This window comes from Chanodichthys erythropterus, chromosome 14 (assembly GCF_024489055.1).
Source record: "Chanodichthys erythropterus isolate Z2021 chromosome 14, ASM2448905v1, whole genome shotgun sequence".
NCBI classification, from domain to species: Eukaryota; Metazoa; Chordata; class Actinopteri; order Cypriniformes; family Xenocyprididae; genus Chanodichthys; species Chanodichthys erythropterus.
In genome coordinates, this window is record NC_090234.1 from 35464251 (window position 1) to 35485022 (window position 20772).

Genomic DNA, 20772 nt, shown 5'->3' on the forward strand with positions numbered 1-20772 from the left:
TTGATTCATGAGATCTTGATTCATGCATTGATAATCATTCATCTTATTCATGATGTGATGCATTATGGACTGCTATAATTTATACACAAACTCCAAATGTAAAATTTATAGCAGCAAGAGAACTGATTTATTGTCAAAATAGAATGACATCTTATTTTTACTGATAATACACTACCATTTAAAAGTTTGAGATAAGATTTGTTTGTTTTTGAAAGTTTTTTTTTTTTTTTTTTTTAAGATCACTAAGGCTGCATTTATTTAATCAAAAATACAATAAAATTGTAATATTGTAAAAAAGATTATTACAATTTAAAATATCTGTTTTCTCTTTTAAAAATGTAATTAATTCCTGTGATGCAAAGCTGAAATTTCAGCATCATTACTCCAGTCTTCAGTGTCATATGATCCTTCAGAAACAATTCTAATATACTGATTTGCTGCATTTCTTCTCATAATCAATGCTAAAAATACTTTTGCTGCTTAATATTTTTGTGGAAATGGTTATACTTTTCTTTGATTCTTTCGTAAATAGAACATTCAAAAGATCAGCATTTATTTTAAAATAAAAATCTTTTGTAACAATATAAATATATTTACTGTCACTTTCGATCAATTTAATGCATACTTGCTGAATAAATCACTTAATGTATCTGATTTGTGATCATATTTTCAAAAGATATGGCCTAAAAGAAAATTTTAACTTTTCGGTAACGCTGATAGGTGTCAGTATAAATTGTAAGGCTTCAGTCTGTTAAAAAACACTCTCCATAGGCAAAATTACCTGGTGCACCTTTAACGCTGCATGTTCAAAAACTCTCTAAATGTTGTCTGAATCTAATTCAAAATGTTCAGCTTAAGCCTTGTGCTTTAAACGTTTAACCTTTCTAAAGCAGAAGGACCCTAGGAACGGCCAACCCCACCCTTCCTTTCTCTGAGTCCATGGCCTCACTAATGCCCTAACCTGTGTTCTAACAGCCAGGCTGTGTGGTAAAGCTCTTCTTCCTGCCACTTCTTCCTATCGCACGCTAGCCCGGAGCAGTCGCATCCCCCGCCCCAGCATGAGTCAGGGGTGCAGCCGTGACACTAGTCGCGAGAGCAGCCGTGACACCAGCCCCGCTCGGGGCTTCACTCCTCTTGGTGAGTAGAGCATTTGACTGATGGAGCCCAAACAACAACAACAGCCCATTTTTTCTAATTCGTTACTACAAAACTTTTCCCTTCAATTTTATTTGGCTTTTATTTATAGACAATATTCCTAGTCTGTGGGACAGACTCATTGCTTGCCTCAATGCATGCACTAATATGTTCTGGAAGTGCTGTAATGATCTGTGTAGCTGTGTCTTTGTTGTAAATGCATCCAGTGGATGTTTTGTTGGGTTTTTCCATTAAAATAATAATAATAAATAAAAACAGCTGGTCTGATCTTTAAAATAATTTGCAGGGAGGATTTATACAATTAAGATGAAAACTGAAAATATAAAAATAAAAGCGAATTAAAATATTAATAAACACTTATAGTAATGCATAGCATATTACATTGTGAATTCATTGCTTATCTGCCTCTTGTGAATGTCGTCTATGCTCTAGCAGGGAGACTGATAAGTCTACGGTCTGTTTCATATATATATATATATATATATATATATATATATATATATATATATAATATATAATATAATATAATATAATATAATATAATATAATATAATATAATATAATATAATATAATATAATATAATATAATATAATATAATATAATATAATATAATATATGTGTAGTCGACTAGTAAACTGTGGGATGTTGGATGTTTGGTGTCAATGTCACGGATGGTGCTCGGTGTTTCAGTGTAGCACTAACCGTTCCTGGGGTGTTACCCTTCTTACTATCCCCTTGCAGCCTCCCGACGTCACTCTCGCTCAACCAGCGCGCTGTCCACGGCCGAACCCGTGGGCCAGTCAGGTGACCTGCATGAACCCTCACTCCCCTGGCCCCCCCAGACAGGGCCGATCATCAGCATGCCTTAATACTTTGCTTTTTTGAAAGTAAAACTGGCAACTGAGAACCACTTCACGACACTGTTAAATTTAGATGTGAATTATCTGTTCATTTGTGAAATTATATTTCCAGTGTCTTTGTCTTAAGTGACGTGTTATGCTTTTCTCGCCATAAACATCAGCATCCATCCTAGTTGAGGTTTATTTGCATTTCCATTTGGTTAGTGGTGTATTTGCCAAAATACAAATCTTTAGTTCTCTGCTTCATGTATTGGGTTTTGTGTACTTGCCATTTCCATACATTGCCTTTTTTTTTTTTTTTTTTTTTTTACCTTTGCATTAATATTGTTGCTGGTAATGAATTTAAAATGGGTATTTTGCTTGGCATTTTGTGCTGTGAGCATCATAGAGGTTCAGTGTATTTTTTTGTGGATTGTTCGAATTCAATCGTTTTGCCGGACCCATAATTCACACGTATTCATGATTTTTCAAGAAGCTGCTTTATTATCAGTTACTGTAAATCACTATTTTCCTGCTGCTTTATAGGTGAAATGTGTAATTTCTTGGCCATTAGTGCCACTAAAAAGAATTTCAGTCTGTTTGTTTGAGCTACCCAATTTGAGCAAACATGATATGAACTAATAGTCCCATCCCAAACTGATGCTATCTGATTGGCAAACTAATGGTGGATGCGGGAAGTGTTGTAAATTCTGAAACTATACACTTCACCTTTTAACTTTTTTAAGTTTTTTAAGCAACCATCTTTTTTTTTTTTTTTTTTGTCCTTTCTGGATTCATAGTATGTGTTGAGTTGTATCAGACTGTCTTGATTCTCTCAATATCTACATGTCATCCTCAAGTTTTGTCTGCTTGGTTGAAACAATATGTTTATGACCTGACTTGACCTGATGATGTCGTAGAAGGTAAGTATTTGCTTACTCACCATTGCCCATCCTCACTGTCTCATCCTGTGTTCAAACCCCACAGATCGCTTTGGCCTGATCCATCAGGCTCGCATTTCTGCATCTGTCAATGCTATGAGAGTACTGAACACTGGCACAGAAGTGGAGGCTGCCGTAGCTGATGCTTTGGTAAGAATCCTGGACCTCACTCAAAGAAGTGATTATGATGAACTGAAATATGTCTCAATCTCATTATCTCATCTAGGATAACAGGACTGATGCTTCTGTATGGCTCAAACTATATGTTATATGTGTCCCTAAAAACGCCCACAGGAAAATATGGAATTTTTGGAAGAGCTTTAAATGAGTAGTGTTCTTTATGGGGTATACTGGGTTTTCATTAATATTAAAATAGAATTAAATTATAATAAAAATCAAAATATAAATATTCCCTTATACATTCATATACCTTTAAATCTTTATGTGCTTATGTGTCAGCTATATTATGAGGGAGAATTTTTCACATTGTGTCTTTTCTGCAACAAATTTGCTCCCTTTGAAATGTCTGCGTCTCTTTGCTCTTCCTTTCTTGGTTGTCTTCAGCTGTTAGGGGACTCCAGGAATAAGGTAGTGCTTCAGTTTATTTACTGCTTGTGCTTCCATTTTTATTCACTAATCAGAATGACTTATACCATTGTGGTCTGTCAAGCAAATATCAAGCATTTTGTGCACCACAAACATTTGCATTTCTTTCATTAATTTGGTCAATGACCATCTCATCTGCACATCTCATTTCCTGATCAAGCACCACAAGATTCATTTAATTAACTTTGCTATCAATTTGGTATTAATCTCTTCATTTTATTATTATTTGTATAAGTCACTCAGTGTTATTGACTTGGAAAATGTATTTCATCATTAATTCACATGTGACAACACAGCAGGATTAAGTTGTAAACAGGGCAGATGTTATGCATCAGCGTGACACATTTCCTTTGCTACATAAGTAGATGTAATTACCCCAGCGTGACGCGCTCTTCGCTTATGTCACCTGCGCACAGTGTACTAATGACAAGGATTTGAATGTTTGTTAATGCATTGCCAACTGCTGAAAATTTTCTGTTTTAATTATTCATGACTGCCGCAACAAATATCTGAATTGTTCCTTCATACTCCAGCGCTGAGGATGGAGAAACACCTCAAAGGCCATGTACACACTGAAGCTAAAGTTGTCACTCCTTTCATAATTCTTAATTTCATTCACAAAGTTCAGTTATTTATGGGAATGACAACTGAATTCTGTAACTAAATGAACTAAATTACTACAACTAACAACTGAAAAATCCAGAAAGTGCAATCGAATTTTCATTAAATCATTAAAGTATATGCAGAATCAAAATGACTTTAAAGTGTGTTGTTCAGAATCAAAACTTGTTGTTAATATCTTGACACACACATTTTGACTCTTATATATCTTTCCACCATAGTCAACAGTAGTTTACTAAAAAGAAAATCTGGTTTAATACTTCTCTAATGGCTTATTTTCTTCATCAAATATACACATCATTCAAAATTTTGGGGTTGGTATGATTTTTTTTTTTTTTTTTTTATGTGTTTGAAAGAAGTCTCTTATGCTCACCAAGGCTGCATTTATTTAATCATAAGTACAGTAAAATGGTAATGTTGTTAAATATTATTACAATTTAAAATGACTTTTTCTATTTTATATATTTTAAAATTAGATTTAGTGATGGCAAAGCTGAATTTTCAGCATCATTACTCCAGTCTTCAGTGTCACATGATCCTTCAAAAATCATTCTAATATGCTGATTTTGTGCTCAAGGAACATTTTTTATTATTATTATCACAGTTGAAAATGGTTATTGCTTAATATTTTTGTGAAAAGTTTTTTTTTTTTTTTTCTTAAGATTCTTTGAATATAAAGTTAAAAAGAACAGCAAAGAAATATAAATCTTTTGTAACATTATAAATGATCAATTTAATGCATCAATGCCAAATAAAAGTACTAATTTTTTTTGTTTTTAAATCTTACTGCCCTTACATTTTTTAACAGTAGTTTAGGTAATGGTCATTAAAATGTTGGCATCCATGTTTCTTGTTTACAGCTTCAGTACACCAAACCATTGTGTATTTTTCTGTATGCACACATATCGATATTTTAAATTATTCTTTTCCACATTTAAATGTGGTCGTCACTTGCCCCAAGGTTAGTGTTAAAAGAACCTAAACCCTTCTTATTTTTTAATGCTGCATGGCTTTCTCATATCAACAGCATACCTACTATGTTTAAGTTTGATGTTTTGTCCTGTTGAACCTACTAACCTGCTCCATCCTCTCCTCAGCGCAAGCCTTTGAGAAGGAGGTACGAATCTGATGACGATGCCAACAGTGATGCGTCCAGTGCCTGCTCAGAGCGTTCCTATAGCTCTCGTAATGGAGGCATTCCTCACTACCTGCGTCAGACGGAGGATGTCGCTGAGGTGCTAAATCACTGCGCCAGTTCCAACTGGTCTGAGAGGAAAGAGGGCCTGCTGGGTTTGCAGAACTTGCTAAAGAGTCAGCGTATTCTCAGGTGGGGACCTTCAGAGGGACATAAATGTCTCTTGGTTCTTTGGTATCATTTCATTTTCCTCCAAGACAAGAAGTAGAAAATAACCAGCCAGTATCTGGCAAGTTTTGTTTTGTTGCTCATTTATTGTGTTTTTATAGGCCACATGATACATGTGCAAAATCCCAGTTGGCTTTTTATTCTTTTTCTGTCTTATTCTTATAGTGAACAGGCCTTTAATCATACTTTTGTGTGTTTCAGCCGTGTGGAGCTGAAGAGGCTGTGTGAAATCTTCACCAGGATGTTTGCAGATCCTCACAGCAAGGTAACCTGTGTGAGGATGCATCCTTTCCACATGACTGCTTTGATCACACTTAATCTACTTACCTATGGCTGAATTAATGGTAGCATTCCAAATAAAGGGTTTTATGAAGGATTACCTGCATCATGTGAAATTATGTTGCCTTATTTGAAATTATTCTAAATGAATTGCGATAATAGACTAAATAAGAAGCTTTAATCACTATGGATTCTGTAAAATTTAACAAGTTTGTCTGGCAAACGGTGTGTTTGTGTAGAACTTGAAAATGGAATGAGATTGCACTAATAGAATATGTTTTTTTTCTTGTTGTTTGCATGGTCTGCCTTGGTGTGGATTTTAACAATAGAGAGTAAGTGGATCTTACAAATACCTAAACCATTCTCTTATATAAATGGATTAATTGTTGTATTCTTATATAAATTGGTTCATGCTTTACATAGATCGCATTAAAACCAGCAACATCATAATTATTGCTCATTCTTAGCGTTAGCTGCTAATCCTAAATATTGAACTTTGCCTCGTAATTCTTGCCATCATGAATGATACATCAAATCATCCTGCCTGTTAAGAATAGATGTATGATTATTTTATTTTGTTATTTTATTATATTATTATAATTGATCAGACTTAAAAACAGACTAACTGGCAACCTTCCAAAAATCTCATAGATTTACAGTGAATAAAGAATTAATTGAACTAGAAAAGTTGTCCTCAACCAGAGGGCCAGGGGCCACAGCAAATTTACAGGGGGACCTCGAAATTATGATGACTTGAAATTATTTAAAATAAGCTCTAAAATAACTACAAATCAGCAGCAGAGCAGCAGTTGTACTAGAGGAAACATTTTAGCCTACATGTGGGCTTTTTGAATGTTGTTGTCAACATCAAAAATGTTTAAAGCCATTGGACTAGAATATTATCACAAATACTTGACTTGAATTGAACTTATAACCGATCACCCATGACACCCTTGCCACTACATAGCAACTAGGGCTGCACAATAAAGGAAAAAACTGATAATGCAATGTTTTGTTTTTCTGCAATATATATTGTGATATGAAAGAAATTCACCAGATGACTTCAATAGCTCTATTTGGAAAGAATGAATAATTCTAGAATGGTTGGGGTGATTTTGTAGGGTAGTGAATCTGCATAGAAAATAATGAACAAATTACAAGCATAGATAAATACAATAGGACAAATGAAATAAACAGTGCTTTGTTTTTTAGGTAAGTCTAACAGTATTCAGGTACTGAAATTAAATAATCAAATGTAAAATAACACTGCATAATCTTCACTGTATAAATTAAATATAATTCATCTTTGTTAAAGCTACAGTATTGATTTTCTCTTCGTATTTTGGTGTTTGTTTAACATTAATGACACAGACAGCAGCCGAAATATTAGACTGCTGTCACTTTAAGACCGAATACACAGATCCAATATTATGATACGCATCTGTTTTCCTTCTCAAATGTTTGTTTACATAAGCCATAAGTGACTCTTTTTTTTTAAGGATACTCGAACAATTTTATGTGCATGGGTCCGTTCAAGCACAAATAGATGCAGGAGAGAACAGAAGTCAGTGTTTGTGTGCTGTCTGCGTGGCTCTGTGTGTGTGCACAGAAAACAGCGTGCGACTTCCGAATTGAGTTCTCTTTTGCGTCGTCTTGTACTCGGTTGGTTTAAAATTGCTTGAATGTTTAAGATGACAATACCTAAAGCATGTGAAAATGAAAAACTTTCACTCGATGATTGTTAAACTTTGCAATTAATCCAAGAATCACGTACGTTTCGGACCATGGAGCCTGGTCCATATGGATCAACTACATTCCTTATACTTGACATCGCACATCCTGCAATGTGACTCTCGTGAAACACCTTTGCAAACATATTGAAAAACACTGACATTGCGGCAGCAATTTTTGCACAGGCAAGCACCATTCACATTTTGTTCAGAGAGTGTAGAAATTTTTTTAAAACATTTGTGACAAAGGCATATAAAGCCATTAGTATGTTTATGAAATTATATGATGTGCAGCATTGGTGTGACGTTTGATGATCTGCTTCCAGGTGTTTAGCATGTTCTTGGAGACACTAGTGGACTTCATCACTGTGCACAGAGAGGATCTCCAGGACTGGCTCTTTGTACTGCTCACTCAGCTACTGAAGAAAATGGGAGCTGACCTCTTGGGCTCAGTCCAAGCTAAGGTCCAAAAGGCTCTGGACATCACACGGTCAGTCTCTAGTGACAGTCCTAGTCAAAAAAAATTTGACCTCCACTGCGCTTTTGTTCGTTTTGAACTTTTGTGCCACTAGGAAAATGTCTTTTTTTCTCTTTTTCCCCCCTCTTAGGGAGTCTTTCCCCTTCGACCAACAGTTTAACATTCTAATGAGATTCATTGTTGATCAGACTCAAACCCCCAATCTGAAGGTATGATGATGCCTACCATTACTGCTTACAAAACCCCAGCTGCAAATTCACAGTGTGCTGAGCCTGTTATTTCTTATTTTCTTTATGCTATAATGCAGGTGAAGGTGGCCATCCTGAAATACATCGAGTCCCTGGCACGGCAGATGGACCCTGCTGACTTTGTGAACTCAAGTGAGACGAGATTAGCCGTGTCTCGCATTATCACCTGGACCACAGAACCCAAGAGCTCTGACGTTAGAAAAGTGAGTTTCCATGGAGATGTGCTTACAGACAGTGCGCAAATCAGTGCTGCAATGGTGGAGTATGATGAGTATAAATTAACATGGATTGAGCTGTTTATTGAAAAAGGTTTTTTTATTTCTAGGTTAATTCTCACAAATACATTCATCATTTACTATTATTCACTCTCATGTCATTCTAAATAACAAACTATCCCATTAAGAATCATTTCTGATCTTGGTTGCAAGATTTTTTACTTTTAAAATGTTGGTTAAACATCAATTAATCACAATGAACAGATGCAAGACATTTATTCCCAATATCAGTTACTGCCTAAAGGCAACATCATCAGTTTCTCTTTTATTGTCTGTTACCCTATTGCCCTGACACGATGACCCAGACCCTTCATAACTGGGCATATGAGGAGTTGTCAGGCAGGCCCAACACTACAGCTCTACTTCCTGGAGAGGGTCATCTGGAGGAGAGGTGCAAGCAGGTAGTCCCAATCCAACGGCCTAACCAACAACCCACACGTAACCGCTGCACCTAACCGTGTGCTCTCTCCTCACTCTAATATGCCTCGTTGCCTTGCGAAGTGACTGCTGAATACAATCTCTTAACATGCAATTGTACCAGAAGGCTAAAGCGAGCAGAGATTAAAAAAAAAAATTAACTACATCAATAAATAAGTGTGTTTTAAAGTTTCCTTTTGTTTCTCAATTGCTGTTAACGCTCCACTGCTTAAGATTGATGTTTTTGTTTCTTTTCACAGAATAACAGTGAGTGAATCAGTGTTCTTGCATGTGTTTAACATTAAACCGAACAGTCATGGACATTTGAGCTGTCTATGAATTGAGTGAAATATACAAGTCAGATTTACCAGGGTTGGGAATCTCGCCTGTTTGGGTCTTTAAACCGCTGTTGTCATTACGATAAGAGTGATATTTTGCTTTTGTCTTTTATTCAAGCAGAAATAACCATCAAGAATTGTATAATGCAATTTTATACAATTTTATATTACTGTTTATTTGTTGATCTGTTAAAATCTGTAATGATCACATCTGACTAAATGATACTGAAGGCAGTAAGTAAGGATTGTTTTTTATTTCTTCCCCACTAAAAGATTCATTAATTGAATCACACAAACTAGAATCGTTAAGGGGAATTGAAACAAGAATCGTCACTTATGATTCCCATCCCTGATACTGAGAACACCTACACACTAGAGAAGGCTCTGACAATCAGGAATTTGTTTGTGAAATCAAGCTGGACTCAGTCTCTCAAATGTCAAAGGATGTGTAAACTCCAGTGTGTAGGTGACATATCAGATCCAGTACTGCAGTCACAGTTCCTTATACAGTCTCTCTTTCTATTCTGAGTTATCGCCGCCGGATTTTCTCAGCATGTATAAGTGCGCTCCCGTTCATTGCGGTGTTAGTATTTGTGCTGGATCTCATGAGGTGTGTGCTGCTGTGTTGTGCAGGCAGCCCAGGTGGTGCTGATCTCACTCTTTGAGCTGAACACTCCTGAGTTCACCATGCTGCTGGGCGCTCTGCCTAAAACATTCCAGGATGGAGCCACCAAGCTCCTGCATAACCATCTGAAGAACTCAAGCAACACCAGCAGCGTGGTAAGATTTCTTGTTTTATCTCTTATGAGATTGTATATTAAAGATTTAATATAGACTGACATTCAAGTCTGTTATGTTCACTAAAGCTGCATTTATTTGATCAAAAAGAAAAAAATGTCTTCAGTGTCACATGGTCCTTCAGAAATCATTCTAATATGCTGATTTGCTGCTCAAGAAACATTTCTTATTATGATCAATGTTAAACAGTTGTGCTGCTTAATATTTTTCTAATATGATCAATTTTTTTCAGGGTTCTTTGACAAATAGAAAAATAGAAATCTTTTGTAAAATTATAAATGTCTTTACTGTCACTTTTGATGATTTTAAAGAGTCCTTGCTGAATGTAATTTATTTTTAAAAATCTTTCTGATACTAAACATTTGAAGTGTATGTACATTTATTTATTTTCGCGGTAAAAACACAAGACTGTATTTTTTTGTTTGTTTTTCTTTTTTTAAATTCTAGAACATATTAGACAAGTCTGAAAAACATTTCTAGCTTAATTTGAGCTAAAGAAGCAAAATTTATGATGTCTTTGGGGCCGTTCACATATCGCGTCTAAAAACATGTGGAAAGCGTGGCCGCGTCGCTTTTCTCCTCTTCCACAAGTGCTTGCGCTCCCATGGCGTCTGTCATTGCTATGTAACCATGAACTGCGCTCTCCACAACGACGAGGAAGTTTCAGCTTTACTACTAGATATATTTATGGAGATGAGATATAAAAACCACCCTGTAAAGCTATGATCAGCTGTTCGGCTGAGCTTTCAATGTTTTGTTACGGAAAGGCCAAAGCTGATTGGTTGGTTCTTGTCACATGACCTGCGTTGCGTTTGCGGCATTCTGAAAAGTTGAGAATTTTTCATCTCGATGCGCCTGGAAAACGCACCGCATGCACGTCGCGACCGTGTCGCTTCCATTTTGAGCGCACCTGCCGTGCGGCTACATTTGAAATAACTGACTTGCAGGTGCGAAAGACGCCATATGTGAATGGCCCCTTTGTCAGATTTTATAGTTTTTTTTTTTAAATAAACTGTTGGGGATAAACAGTTTAGGACCCTTGAAACCAGATATGTTGAATAAAGACCTGGAGTCAAAGTTTAAAAAAATAATAAATTGAAGAAATATTTAATGAAGAATAGTTTGCAGTTTCATCAGCAGAAGCCAGCTTCAAGTCTCCCAAGGAGTATGTAGGACGCTCTGCGTACATTCACATTTCCACAACAATTATACTCTAACAGAGTCAACTAACTATGTCATTACTTCAGGTTGGATGATTCTGATTGGCTAAGGAAAATAGACAAGATTAGAAATTTTCCACACGTGGACAGATGGTAAGAAGCATATCTCCCTTCGTCAAGGTGATGACGAGGGGGACCCTAGATTTAGGTACCGGATGTCCTTTTGGGGTCATGATGTGGCGTCTGCTGGTCTCAAGCAGAATGCCAGTTGTCCAGTACAAAGGGACCTGCACAAAACACTTAGCGCACATACACAGATACACATGATTCACAGCTTCTTCAAGGCTGAAGTTGATCTGAGCTCTGCTCTGAGCAGGAAACTTTCCCCAAAACATACTTATAACATGTTCTTTTCTCTCAGTGAGAGGTACAGAGGAAAATAGATCCTTTAACATACATTGAAGAAGTCATTCAAATAATTTAACAGAAATATAAATGTTGATTTATAACTTAAAAGATATATAATGAAGTGGCAGTGGATTCCAGAATCCACCCCTTCAAAACACAATCTTGACACAGTTTTGGAAATTTTAGTCTCTCTCCATTCAAGTACATAAAGTAATCCACACTATTTTCTAAGCCAGAAATTGACAGCAATTCAGGCAAACAGATAAAAAGACAATGATAAAGATCTGCCACTAATATTATTTTGTTGCTGAACTGTTGTTTAGCCTAGCGTGAAATGATTTAGTTTATCATTTCATCTTTGTATTCTTCACAGAGTTCACCGAGTAATACAATGGGCCGCACACCACCCCGGCACCCCACTAGCAGGACCAGTCCTCTCACCTCACCTACAAATTGCTCCCACGGGGGTCTGTCACCCAGGTAACACATCCTCTTCCCTCCTCCCATATGCTGACCATTCTAAAGCATGATCTCACTCTGGGCACGAAGACTTTCAACAGCAGTTTCTAAGGCCTGTCACCCTGTTTAATGGCTCTAACATGTACTAAACATCCGAATCGAATTTTCCCTTTACAACCTGAAACCCTTAAAATGAATTTCTGCATTTCTGGGGTGGGATCCAAATCACCTGGCGAGTCATCCTCTCATGCAGGGTCTAAAACTCTTTTAAAGAGATCTGCAGAACACAATAGATGACGATTTAGGGGTTTCTGGTCCTCTTAAACTTATTAACCCATGCTGCTAATCACAACACTCCGACTGGACCACTCTTTTTTTCTCTCTCTCTTCCTCTTCTGCCCTGTTCTCTCCCTCTCCGGCCGTTCTGTGGGCACAGTCGGTTATGGGGTTGGAGTGTCGATGGGCTCTTAAAGCACCCCTCTCCCTCTCCTCCTCCTCCTACTCCTCCGTCTCACTCCTCTATTCCTGCTGGCCCCTCCCTCAGGGCCTTCCGCTGCGCACTCTCACCAAGGTAACTCAGCCGCTAGCCATGACGAGGAGGGGGCGGGATGGGTGCTTAGATTCCCACCCACTCCCAGCCTCACAGGGGCACGTATGCACAAATATTAGTGGCCATGGTTTGAAATTATTCCAAATACAAACTTCCCTCTGTGGAGGGTGGTTGATTAAAATGTACAACTAAGAAACAAAGCTATGTGGAGGAATTTTTAATGGATGTAAAATAGGTTTTCTTAGAGTAATTAACTGACCATGTTTGCATCTATTTATTCACCTGTAGGTGCATGTTGGAGTTGTGCACTCAATTTATTTTTTTTCTTATTTTGTATGCTTTGGTTTTCTTGTTTATGTGTGTGTTGCAATCCATTCAATGTTTATTCCCTCTTTTACTCTTCCTCTTTTCAGTATGCTGGAGTATGACACAGAGAACATGAATTCTGATGAGATCTTTAGCTCACTGCGTGGTGTCACAGAAGCCATCCAGAGTTTCAGTTACCGCAGCCAAGAAGACCTGAATGAGCCAATCAGACGTGATGGGAAGAAGGATGATGCCGTGAGTATATGCTTTTAAGAATTATTTATTAACTCATTTAGAATTCCAAAAATAGCTGTGAGACTGTGGTGAGAGCCTACCACAACTAAAGTGGACCATAAATTCACTTTCAATTGCAGATACAATGTGATTGCAAAGTAATCTAGGTTCTTTTTCCCTACCTTTTTTATTTGAATTTTTGGACATATTGTGCATCCCTAATCAGCACATATTTAACACTCTTTCACTCTTCCTGTCTTAGACTGGGAAGGAAGGGGCATCTCCGGGGTCTGACGCAAGACTGGGATTGGATGTAGTGGAGGGTGGCCGAACCGCTTTGGATAACAAAACATCTTTGCTCAACACACCATCCCCGCGGTCTTTCGCTGTGCCACGGTCGAGAGAGTTTGCACCCTATGGCTATGGAGACACAATCACGGCCTATGACAAAAGTGCCCTGAAAGAGGCAGTCTTTGACGACGACGTGGAGCAGTTCCGAGACTGTGAGTCAATATGCTGCTCTAAGCTTGTACATCCACTCTCACGTCTGTACTCCATAATGCACCCATTATCTTTGATTGTGTAAAGAAACAGATGAGCAAAAACAAGAATAGCAAGAAATAAGAGGGAGAGTATAGAGTGAGTTCTTGTAAAGGGCAATTCCGATGCTCAATGGTGGACACAGGGGTCATCATAGGCACTGTAATTGTTCTGCGGCTACACAGCCCCATACGCAGCGGAGTGTGATGCACTGTGTGTTGTGACACATTCCTCCCAAAACCGTCATTCAATGTTGTGTCACTTGTGTCACAGTAGACATTCCGTTGGCTTGGACCAGACAGGATAGCCTTCGTTGCCCTTGTGCATTGATGAGCCTTGGGCGCTCAACACCTTGTCGTCGGTTTTAAGATTTGTCCCTCCGCGGACCACTGTTGGTAAATTCTTACCACTGCTGACCAGGAGCATCCCACAAGCCCTGCTGTTTCAGAGATACTCTGACCCAGTCACCTTGCCAAAACAATTTGTCCCTTGTCAAAGTCGCTCAAATCTTTATTCCTGCCCATTTCTCCTGCATCCAACACAATGATTACAAGAACTGATTGTTTGCTTACCATCTAATCTACTCAGACCTTAATATGTGACCTTGTTAGGAGATGATCAACAATATTCGTTACACCTGTGATTGGTCATAATGTTTTGCTCAATCTCATATTAATGATACACTGATCAACGTGATATCTTTGTCCTAGTATCCTTTCAACGGTTATGGGAATTTTCCATCACAGCGCTGGTAAATTTGGTTGCTTCTTACAAGGTGTTGTTGAAAGTGAATATAAAGTAAATATCCTTGTTTACAACATCTTCAGTCAGCTTCAGTCTCTTTCAAAATAAAAGTCTTTGCTACTGACTCACCCATATCGATAGTCTCTTGTCACCATCTAATGGCATAACAATGTAACACTCTGATACAGCATTAAAGGGTTAGTTCACCCAAAAATGAAAATTCTGTCATTTATTACTCACCCTCATGCCGTTCCACACCTGTAAGACCTTCGTTAATCTTCAGAACACAAATTAAGATATTTTAGTTGAAATCCGATAGCTCCGTGAGGCCTCCATAGGAAGCAATGTCATTTCCTCTCTCAAGATCCATAAAGGTACTAAAAACATATTTAAATCGGTTCATGTGAGTACAGTGGTTCAATATTAATATTATAAAGCGACAAGAATATTTTTGGAGCACCAAAAAACAAAATAACGACTTATTTAGTGATGGCCGATTTCAAAACACTGCTTCATGAAGCATCGCAGCATAAATGAATCAGTGTGTCGAATCATGATTCGGATCGCGTGTCAAACCGCCAACGGCTGAAATCGCATGACTTTGGCGCTCCGAAGAGCAGTTTCGACACACTGATTCACTGTGCTCTGATGCTTCCTGAAGCAGTGTTTTGAAATCAGCCATCACTAAATAAGTCGTTATTTAGGTTCTTTTGGCACTCCAAAAATATTCTCGTCGCTTTATAGTATTAATATTGAACCACTGTACTCACATGAACTGATTTAAATATGTTTTTAGTACCTTTATGGATCTTGAGAGAGGAAGTGATTTCAACTAAAATATCTTCATTTGTGTTCCGAAGATTAACGAAGATCTTACGGGTGTGGAACGGCATGAGGGTAAGTAATAAATGACAGAATTTTCATTTTTGGGTGAACTAACCCCTTTAAAGTTAAATAAAAATATATAAATTTATGAAACTTTACCCTCAGCCAAAAATATTTGCAGATTGAGACCAAAGATTACCCATTAGATAAACCCAAAGCTAATCTCATATTTAACCACTATAGAGACATCAGCGAACTGGCCAAGGTAAGGCTGTTCTCTGTGGGGTACATGAGCATTAAATTGACGCTGACACCCTGGAGCTCACATCTCCGAAAACGTTGAAGCAAATTTTCAAATAGGTTTGCTCCTCCGCCATGACACTCGCTGTGAAAATGCTGCAAAGCGGTGAGATACAAGCGGTGAAACTGTTCCCGTGGTGATATTGGTAGAATATCGCATGGCTGGAAAGACCTCTCAGCCAATGAGATCCGAGGACCAGAAGTAACTGTTGTTTTTTAGATAATAAATGGGAAAAATACTTAATGAACCAAGCTTGCTGAAAAAGTGGGCGGACACTGTTGAAGCAGAAATTACACCATTCAACTCTAGCTATTTGACAGTGTTAGCAACATGATGCCCAGAGACCATAAAATATAAATAAGTGATTAACCCCCTACAAGTGTAAGTTTCAGATATGCGGGTGTAGCATGTAGGATAGTGGAGTTTGTGTGTCATCACTTCCCCTCCTGTCCCTCCCCTTCTACAGGCCGTCGGCAAGACTGTGGTGAGAACAAGATGGTGCTGCCCAAGGGCTTTACTCCTGGTAAAGACCTGCACAGTTAAACAAGACTGTTGCATTTTTCTTCATTTACTTCCCCTCCCACCTCCTCTCTTTCATTGTCATCCATCTCAGTGTCTCGCATGTGATGTCAACCTAAAATGACACAACTGCTCTGCTAACAGGGTGTTTTGGCAACTGCTACAGGCTACCTACTATCAGATAAGGCAATACAGTCATACAGTAGGACTGTTTATTGGGTGACTGTAAGTTCAAATTAAATGGAAACCTGGAGAAGATTTACTTGCATTTTGCTTTGCAACTAACAGAGCTTCTTTGTTTGCAAACACATTGATATAATTTATAATAACTTTGAGAAAGAAAAAAAAAAAAAAAAAAAAAAAGATTAACCTGAGTCTAAGTGAACACTTAAACCTTCCTAACTTCTAGGGTTGGGTATCGTTTGAATTTTAAAGATTCCGATTCTGCTTATGTTTTCCGATTCCTAATTTCGATTCCAATAAGGGAAAAAAAACACACATACATTCACATTTATTCTTAATCTTGTTGCAAAACATTTAATTGTAGCTGAATACCAGAAAACAAATATCAACACGATAAAGAACACTTAGACAAGGAACTTTTTCCTATGGTTTAAAAATACCATAGCAAAAACAACTAGTGTAACTAATATAACATTTCAAGCATTATTAAAGACAAATAAACACTTATTAATTAAAAAAGAACAAAAAACAAATTAACAATCGCACAAATAAATACAACTAAACAAAGATACAATTGAAATAGTGTTTTAAGAATTTCAGGTATTCAGGTACAGAAAATGTAATCAAATATAAAATAACGCTGCAATTTATAAATAAAATATACATTACAAATATAGTTAGAAAAGTTGTCGAACAGCAATAGAATTTTCTCTTTGTTGATTGATTAATGTTTGATTAATTTAAGAGCTGCACAGATCCCATATACTGTAATACATTGTCTTTGTCAACTGTTTGCGTTTACTTAAGACATAACTGACTGTGTTTACGAGGAAATTTTGGCAGATTTTTTAGTGTATTTGTCCGTTGAAGTGCAGAGAGACTCAGAAGAGAACTCGGTTCAATATCGCGCACTATTCAGCATGAGAGGTGGCTTTCTGTGTGCATGTTTTGGATGTGTGTGCAGCACAGAAAAGAGTGTGCAGGTCTTCTTGCGTTTAAAATCATTAAAAAGGAATCAATAAGAGGAATCCGTTTTAATTTTATAACAAGTATCCGATTCCTGAACATAAGAATCTGATTCCAGAATTGGAATTGATTTTTCGATTCCCAACCCTACTAACTACTAACTAAAACTAACATCAAAACACTTTTACTTCGTACATTACTTGCTAATCATGACATATAAGGGTAAATCTTATGGAAACATGTTCATTATATTATTATCCATTATATTATTCCATTTAATTGGTAATTATTATTACTGTAATTATTGTATTAAACTGTAATGCATTTTTTTCAGTATAAATTAAGCTGTTACAAAAATAAAATTACAACAAAATGATAAATAAAATAAATAAAAAAATAAAAAATACTGAATTTGTTTTAAATTTTTAGTTCTGTGATGTACCTAACAATTTAATATTTTAGCATTGTTCTCGACATGTTTCATAAGATTCAATAATATTGAATATCATATACTCAAAACAGATGAGCCAAAAAATCTAAAGTGTTCCAGTACAACTGAAGTAGAATAATAGCTTTTTTTATGCAGATTGTCTTCTGCTCTGACTTGAATCATTTTGGATCATTCAGATTTGGTGGCAGACCTGCTGAAGGAGCTGTCTAATCACAACGAGCGAGTGGAGGAGAGGAAGGGGGCGTTGATCGAGCTGCTGAAGATCGCCCGTGAAGACAGCCTGGCTGTGTGGGACGAGCACTTCAAAACAATCCTATTGCTGCTATTGGAGACACTGGGGGACAAAGATGTCAGTCAAAGCACCATAAAACTGGCATGCTCAATTGGCACATTCTTTATAATCCTTAAGTCTTTCATATGTCAAGTTGCTTTTTTATGTATGTATTTATTTGTAGTGGTTATTAATGATAGTATGCATTCTGTCTGATTATTTAGCACACTATCCGAGCGCTGGCTCTACGGGTTCTGAAGGAGATCCTGAGGAACCAGCCAGCGCGTTTCAAGAACTATGCAGAACTCACCATCATGAAAACACTAGAAGCCCACAAGGACTCTCATAAAGAGGTTAGAATCAGCCCTGTTTTAACTTCCAAATCAATTTAGGTAATACAACTTTGATATGATTACAACTAAAAATAAAAATCATGCTTCAGCTAGTATTGTTCTATACGTTGTGATTTAAGTTACTGCTTTGTTTTGTTTTTTGTTTTTTTTATAGAGGGGTGTAAATGTAGTACGTTTTCTGTCATAATTCCTTGTAGTTTTCATGAATATTTTTTATTTATTAAAATATTCAATAATAATAATGAAAATATATGAAGGTGAAGAGACAAATTAACATATGATTATACTATAATATATTTTGTATTACTTCACTGTAGTAATGCAATCAGATTAAACCTAGTTTTGTAGTATGTGAATATATTATTTCAAACTACTGATAACTCCATTGTCACCATAATACCACTCACATGTGACCACATTGTTTCTGAGAAATCAAGCTGGCTAGGTGACTTTTTCTTTGTAACAGCCTCATTAAGAGTAAAATGAGCTGACTGGTCTCTTTAATCCCATTTTGAATACAACACCTGCACATGTGGACACTGAGCACCTTGGTTACATCTAAAGCAAGATTACCCAAGCCATCAAACCCAACACCTAGATCAATACATGAATGAAATGCAGGGCTGTGGAGAAGTCATTTGCCAGTTTATTTCCCAAATGTACTTCCATGTAATACAGCAGTAATAGAGCAGTCTGTAGTGCTGTGACCTAATCCAACTAAAGTTATTTTTCCATCAAATTTTTTTTTTATTTTTTATTTTTTTATATTATATGTGCAGGTGGTTAGGGCGGCTGAAGAGGCTGCCTCTACATTGGCCGGCTCCATTCACCCAGAGCAATGCATCAAAGTGCTGTGTCCCATTGTACAGACCGCAGACTACCCCATCAACCTGGCTGCTATTAAGATGCAGACCAAAGTGGTTGAGCGCATTGCCAAGGAGTCCCTGCATCAGCTGCTGCCAGACATCATCCCTGGCCTCTTACAAGTGAGTATTTTATATCTCGCCACTTCTGTCACTTTGGAACTTATTACATTTCCCTCTTTGCGAAATACTCTCTCATTTCCTATACGGTCTCTAAAGTTGTTTTCATTTCCTACTTCCAAGCTGATATGTACAGAGAAAAGTCTTTGAATGTCAGTGCAAGTCCCAGGTGAAAAAAAAAAAAAGTGCATTGCTATAATGTACTTTTATGCGCACTAAGTATTTTAGTATTTTTGTGCACTAATTTTGTACTTAATATACTAAAAATTCTTCTTTATTACTTCTTAAGATCATCTTAAGAACATCTAAGAGTGCTCAACTGTGCACCATGAAATATGAACTAAAATATACTTTCTCTGTATTTAAAAAATATATTTAGGTACTACTTGTAGTACACTATGGGTTCAAATGTACTATAAGTAGTATCTAAATAAATTTTTAAATGTTCTTAAGATTATCTTAAGTAGTACTAAAGAAGAATTTTTAGTATATTAAGTACAAAATTAGTGCATGAAAATAGAGCTTTAAGTACATTATAGAAATGTACTTTTTTTCACCTGGGGTAGTTTGAAAGTATGCACCATCTTGCATTTTGCATAATGATCTTGGATATATTACATTTATCCCTGACACAGTGTACCAGTTGCAATGAGATTTAAGATGGGATAGATTTTCTGTGACTGTTTTGTAGCCCTTTTGGTCATTTAACCTTTGGTCGCCCCATTGGACAAAATTGGGTCACAGTATTAAGTATATTAGCATAGTCTGCATTTGGAATTTTTGGAGCATAGTCAGCATGCCTTTTTTGTACTTTTACCTCCTGTACTCTTGATGATGTGTGTGTGTGTGTGTGTGTGTGTGTGTGTGTGTGTGTGTGTGTGTGTGTGTGTGTGTGTGTGTGTGTGTGTGTGTGTGTTTGTGAAGATGTTAATGCTAAAATACTCTATCTGTCTGCAGGGCTATGATAACACAGAGAGTAGCGTTCGCAAGGCCAGCGTGTTCTGTCTGGTGGCCATCTACTCTGTGATTGGTGAGGAGCTGAAGCCACACTTGGCCCAGCTCACGGGTAGCAAGGTATGTCACATGCACTCAAAGTCCACCAAAAAGTTCACCCTGTTCAACCTCTTTATCACTAAGTCCTCTATTTATTTGTGTCCCCCCTCTGGTTTTAACTGCTCCAACTTTTTATATTTGGCTAACTTTCACTGCATTTGGAGTTCATAACACATTTAAAAAGAACTAGCGTTAAAGGGCTGAATTTAATCAGAACTTTTTCAGGTCACATTTCACCTCAAAATCAAATTTCCCTTTTTTTTTTTTTTTTTTTTTTGCACCATTTAAGAATTTTTGCATTTTTGTCAAGATTGTTAAGCACAAATTCTACTTTGAGTTGTTTTTTTTGTTTGTTTTTTGTAATTCCCATTATTTTT

The 20772-nt window shown here is 36.9% G+C and overlaps 1 protein-coding gene across 28 annotated transcripts in view; it reads left to right on the forward strand.

Annotated features, from left to right (window-relative positions):
- The window catches only part of clasp1a (cytoplasmic linker associated protein 1a), an 80963-nt gene that overhangs the window by 56732 nt on the left and 3459 nt on the right, over positions 1–20772 (forward strand). For 2 of the 28 annotated variants that reach the window (XM_067409608.1, XM_067409631.1), the window contains 19 exons: positions 976–1137; positions 1898–1960; positions 2983–3086; positions 3501–3524; positions 5261–5490; positions 5728–5791; positions 7862–8025; positions 8144–8222; positions 8321–8464; positions 8794–8937; positions 9925–10071; positions 12031–12137; positions 13080–13227; positions 13469–13709; positions 16083–16139; positions 17912–18108; positions 18231–18359; positions 19139–19345; positions 20300–20416. In XM_067409608.1, the coding sequence (XP_067265709.1) occupies positions 976–1137; positions 1898–1960; positions 2983–3086; positions 3501–3524; positions 5261–5490; positions 5728–5791; positions 7862–8025; positions 8144–8222; positions 8321–8464; positions 8794–8937; positions 9925–10071; positions 12031–12137; positions 13080–13227; positions 13469–13709; positions 16083–16139; positions 17912–18108; positions 18231–18359; positions 19139–19345; positions 20300–20416 (2528 nt within the window). The remainder of the gene's footprint in view (positions 1–975; positions 1138–1897; positions 1961–2982; positions 3087–3500; positions 3525–5260; positions 5491–5727; positions 5792–7861; positions 8026–8143; positions 8223–8320; positions 8465–8793; positions 8938–9924; positions 10072–12030; positions 12138–13079; positions 13228–13468; positions 13710–16082; positions 16140–17911; positions 18109–18230; positions 18360–19138; positions 19346–20299; positions 20417–20772) is intronic. The other 26 variants (XM_067409609.1, XM_067409611.1, XM_067409615.1 and 23 more) reach the window with 26 other exon arrangements.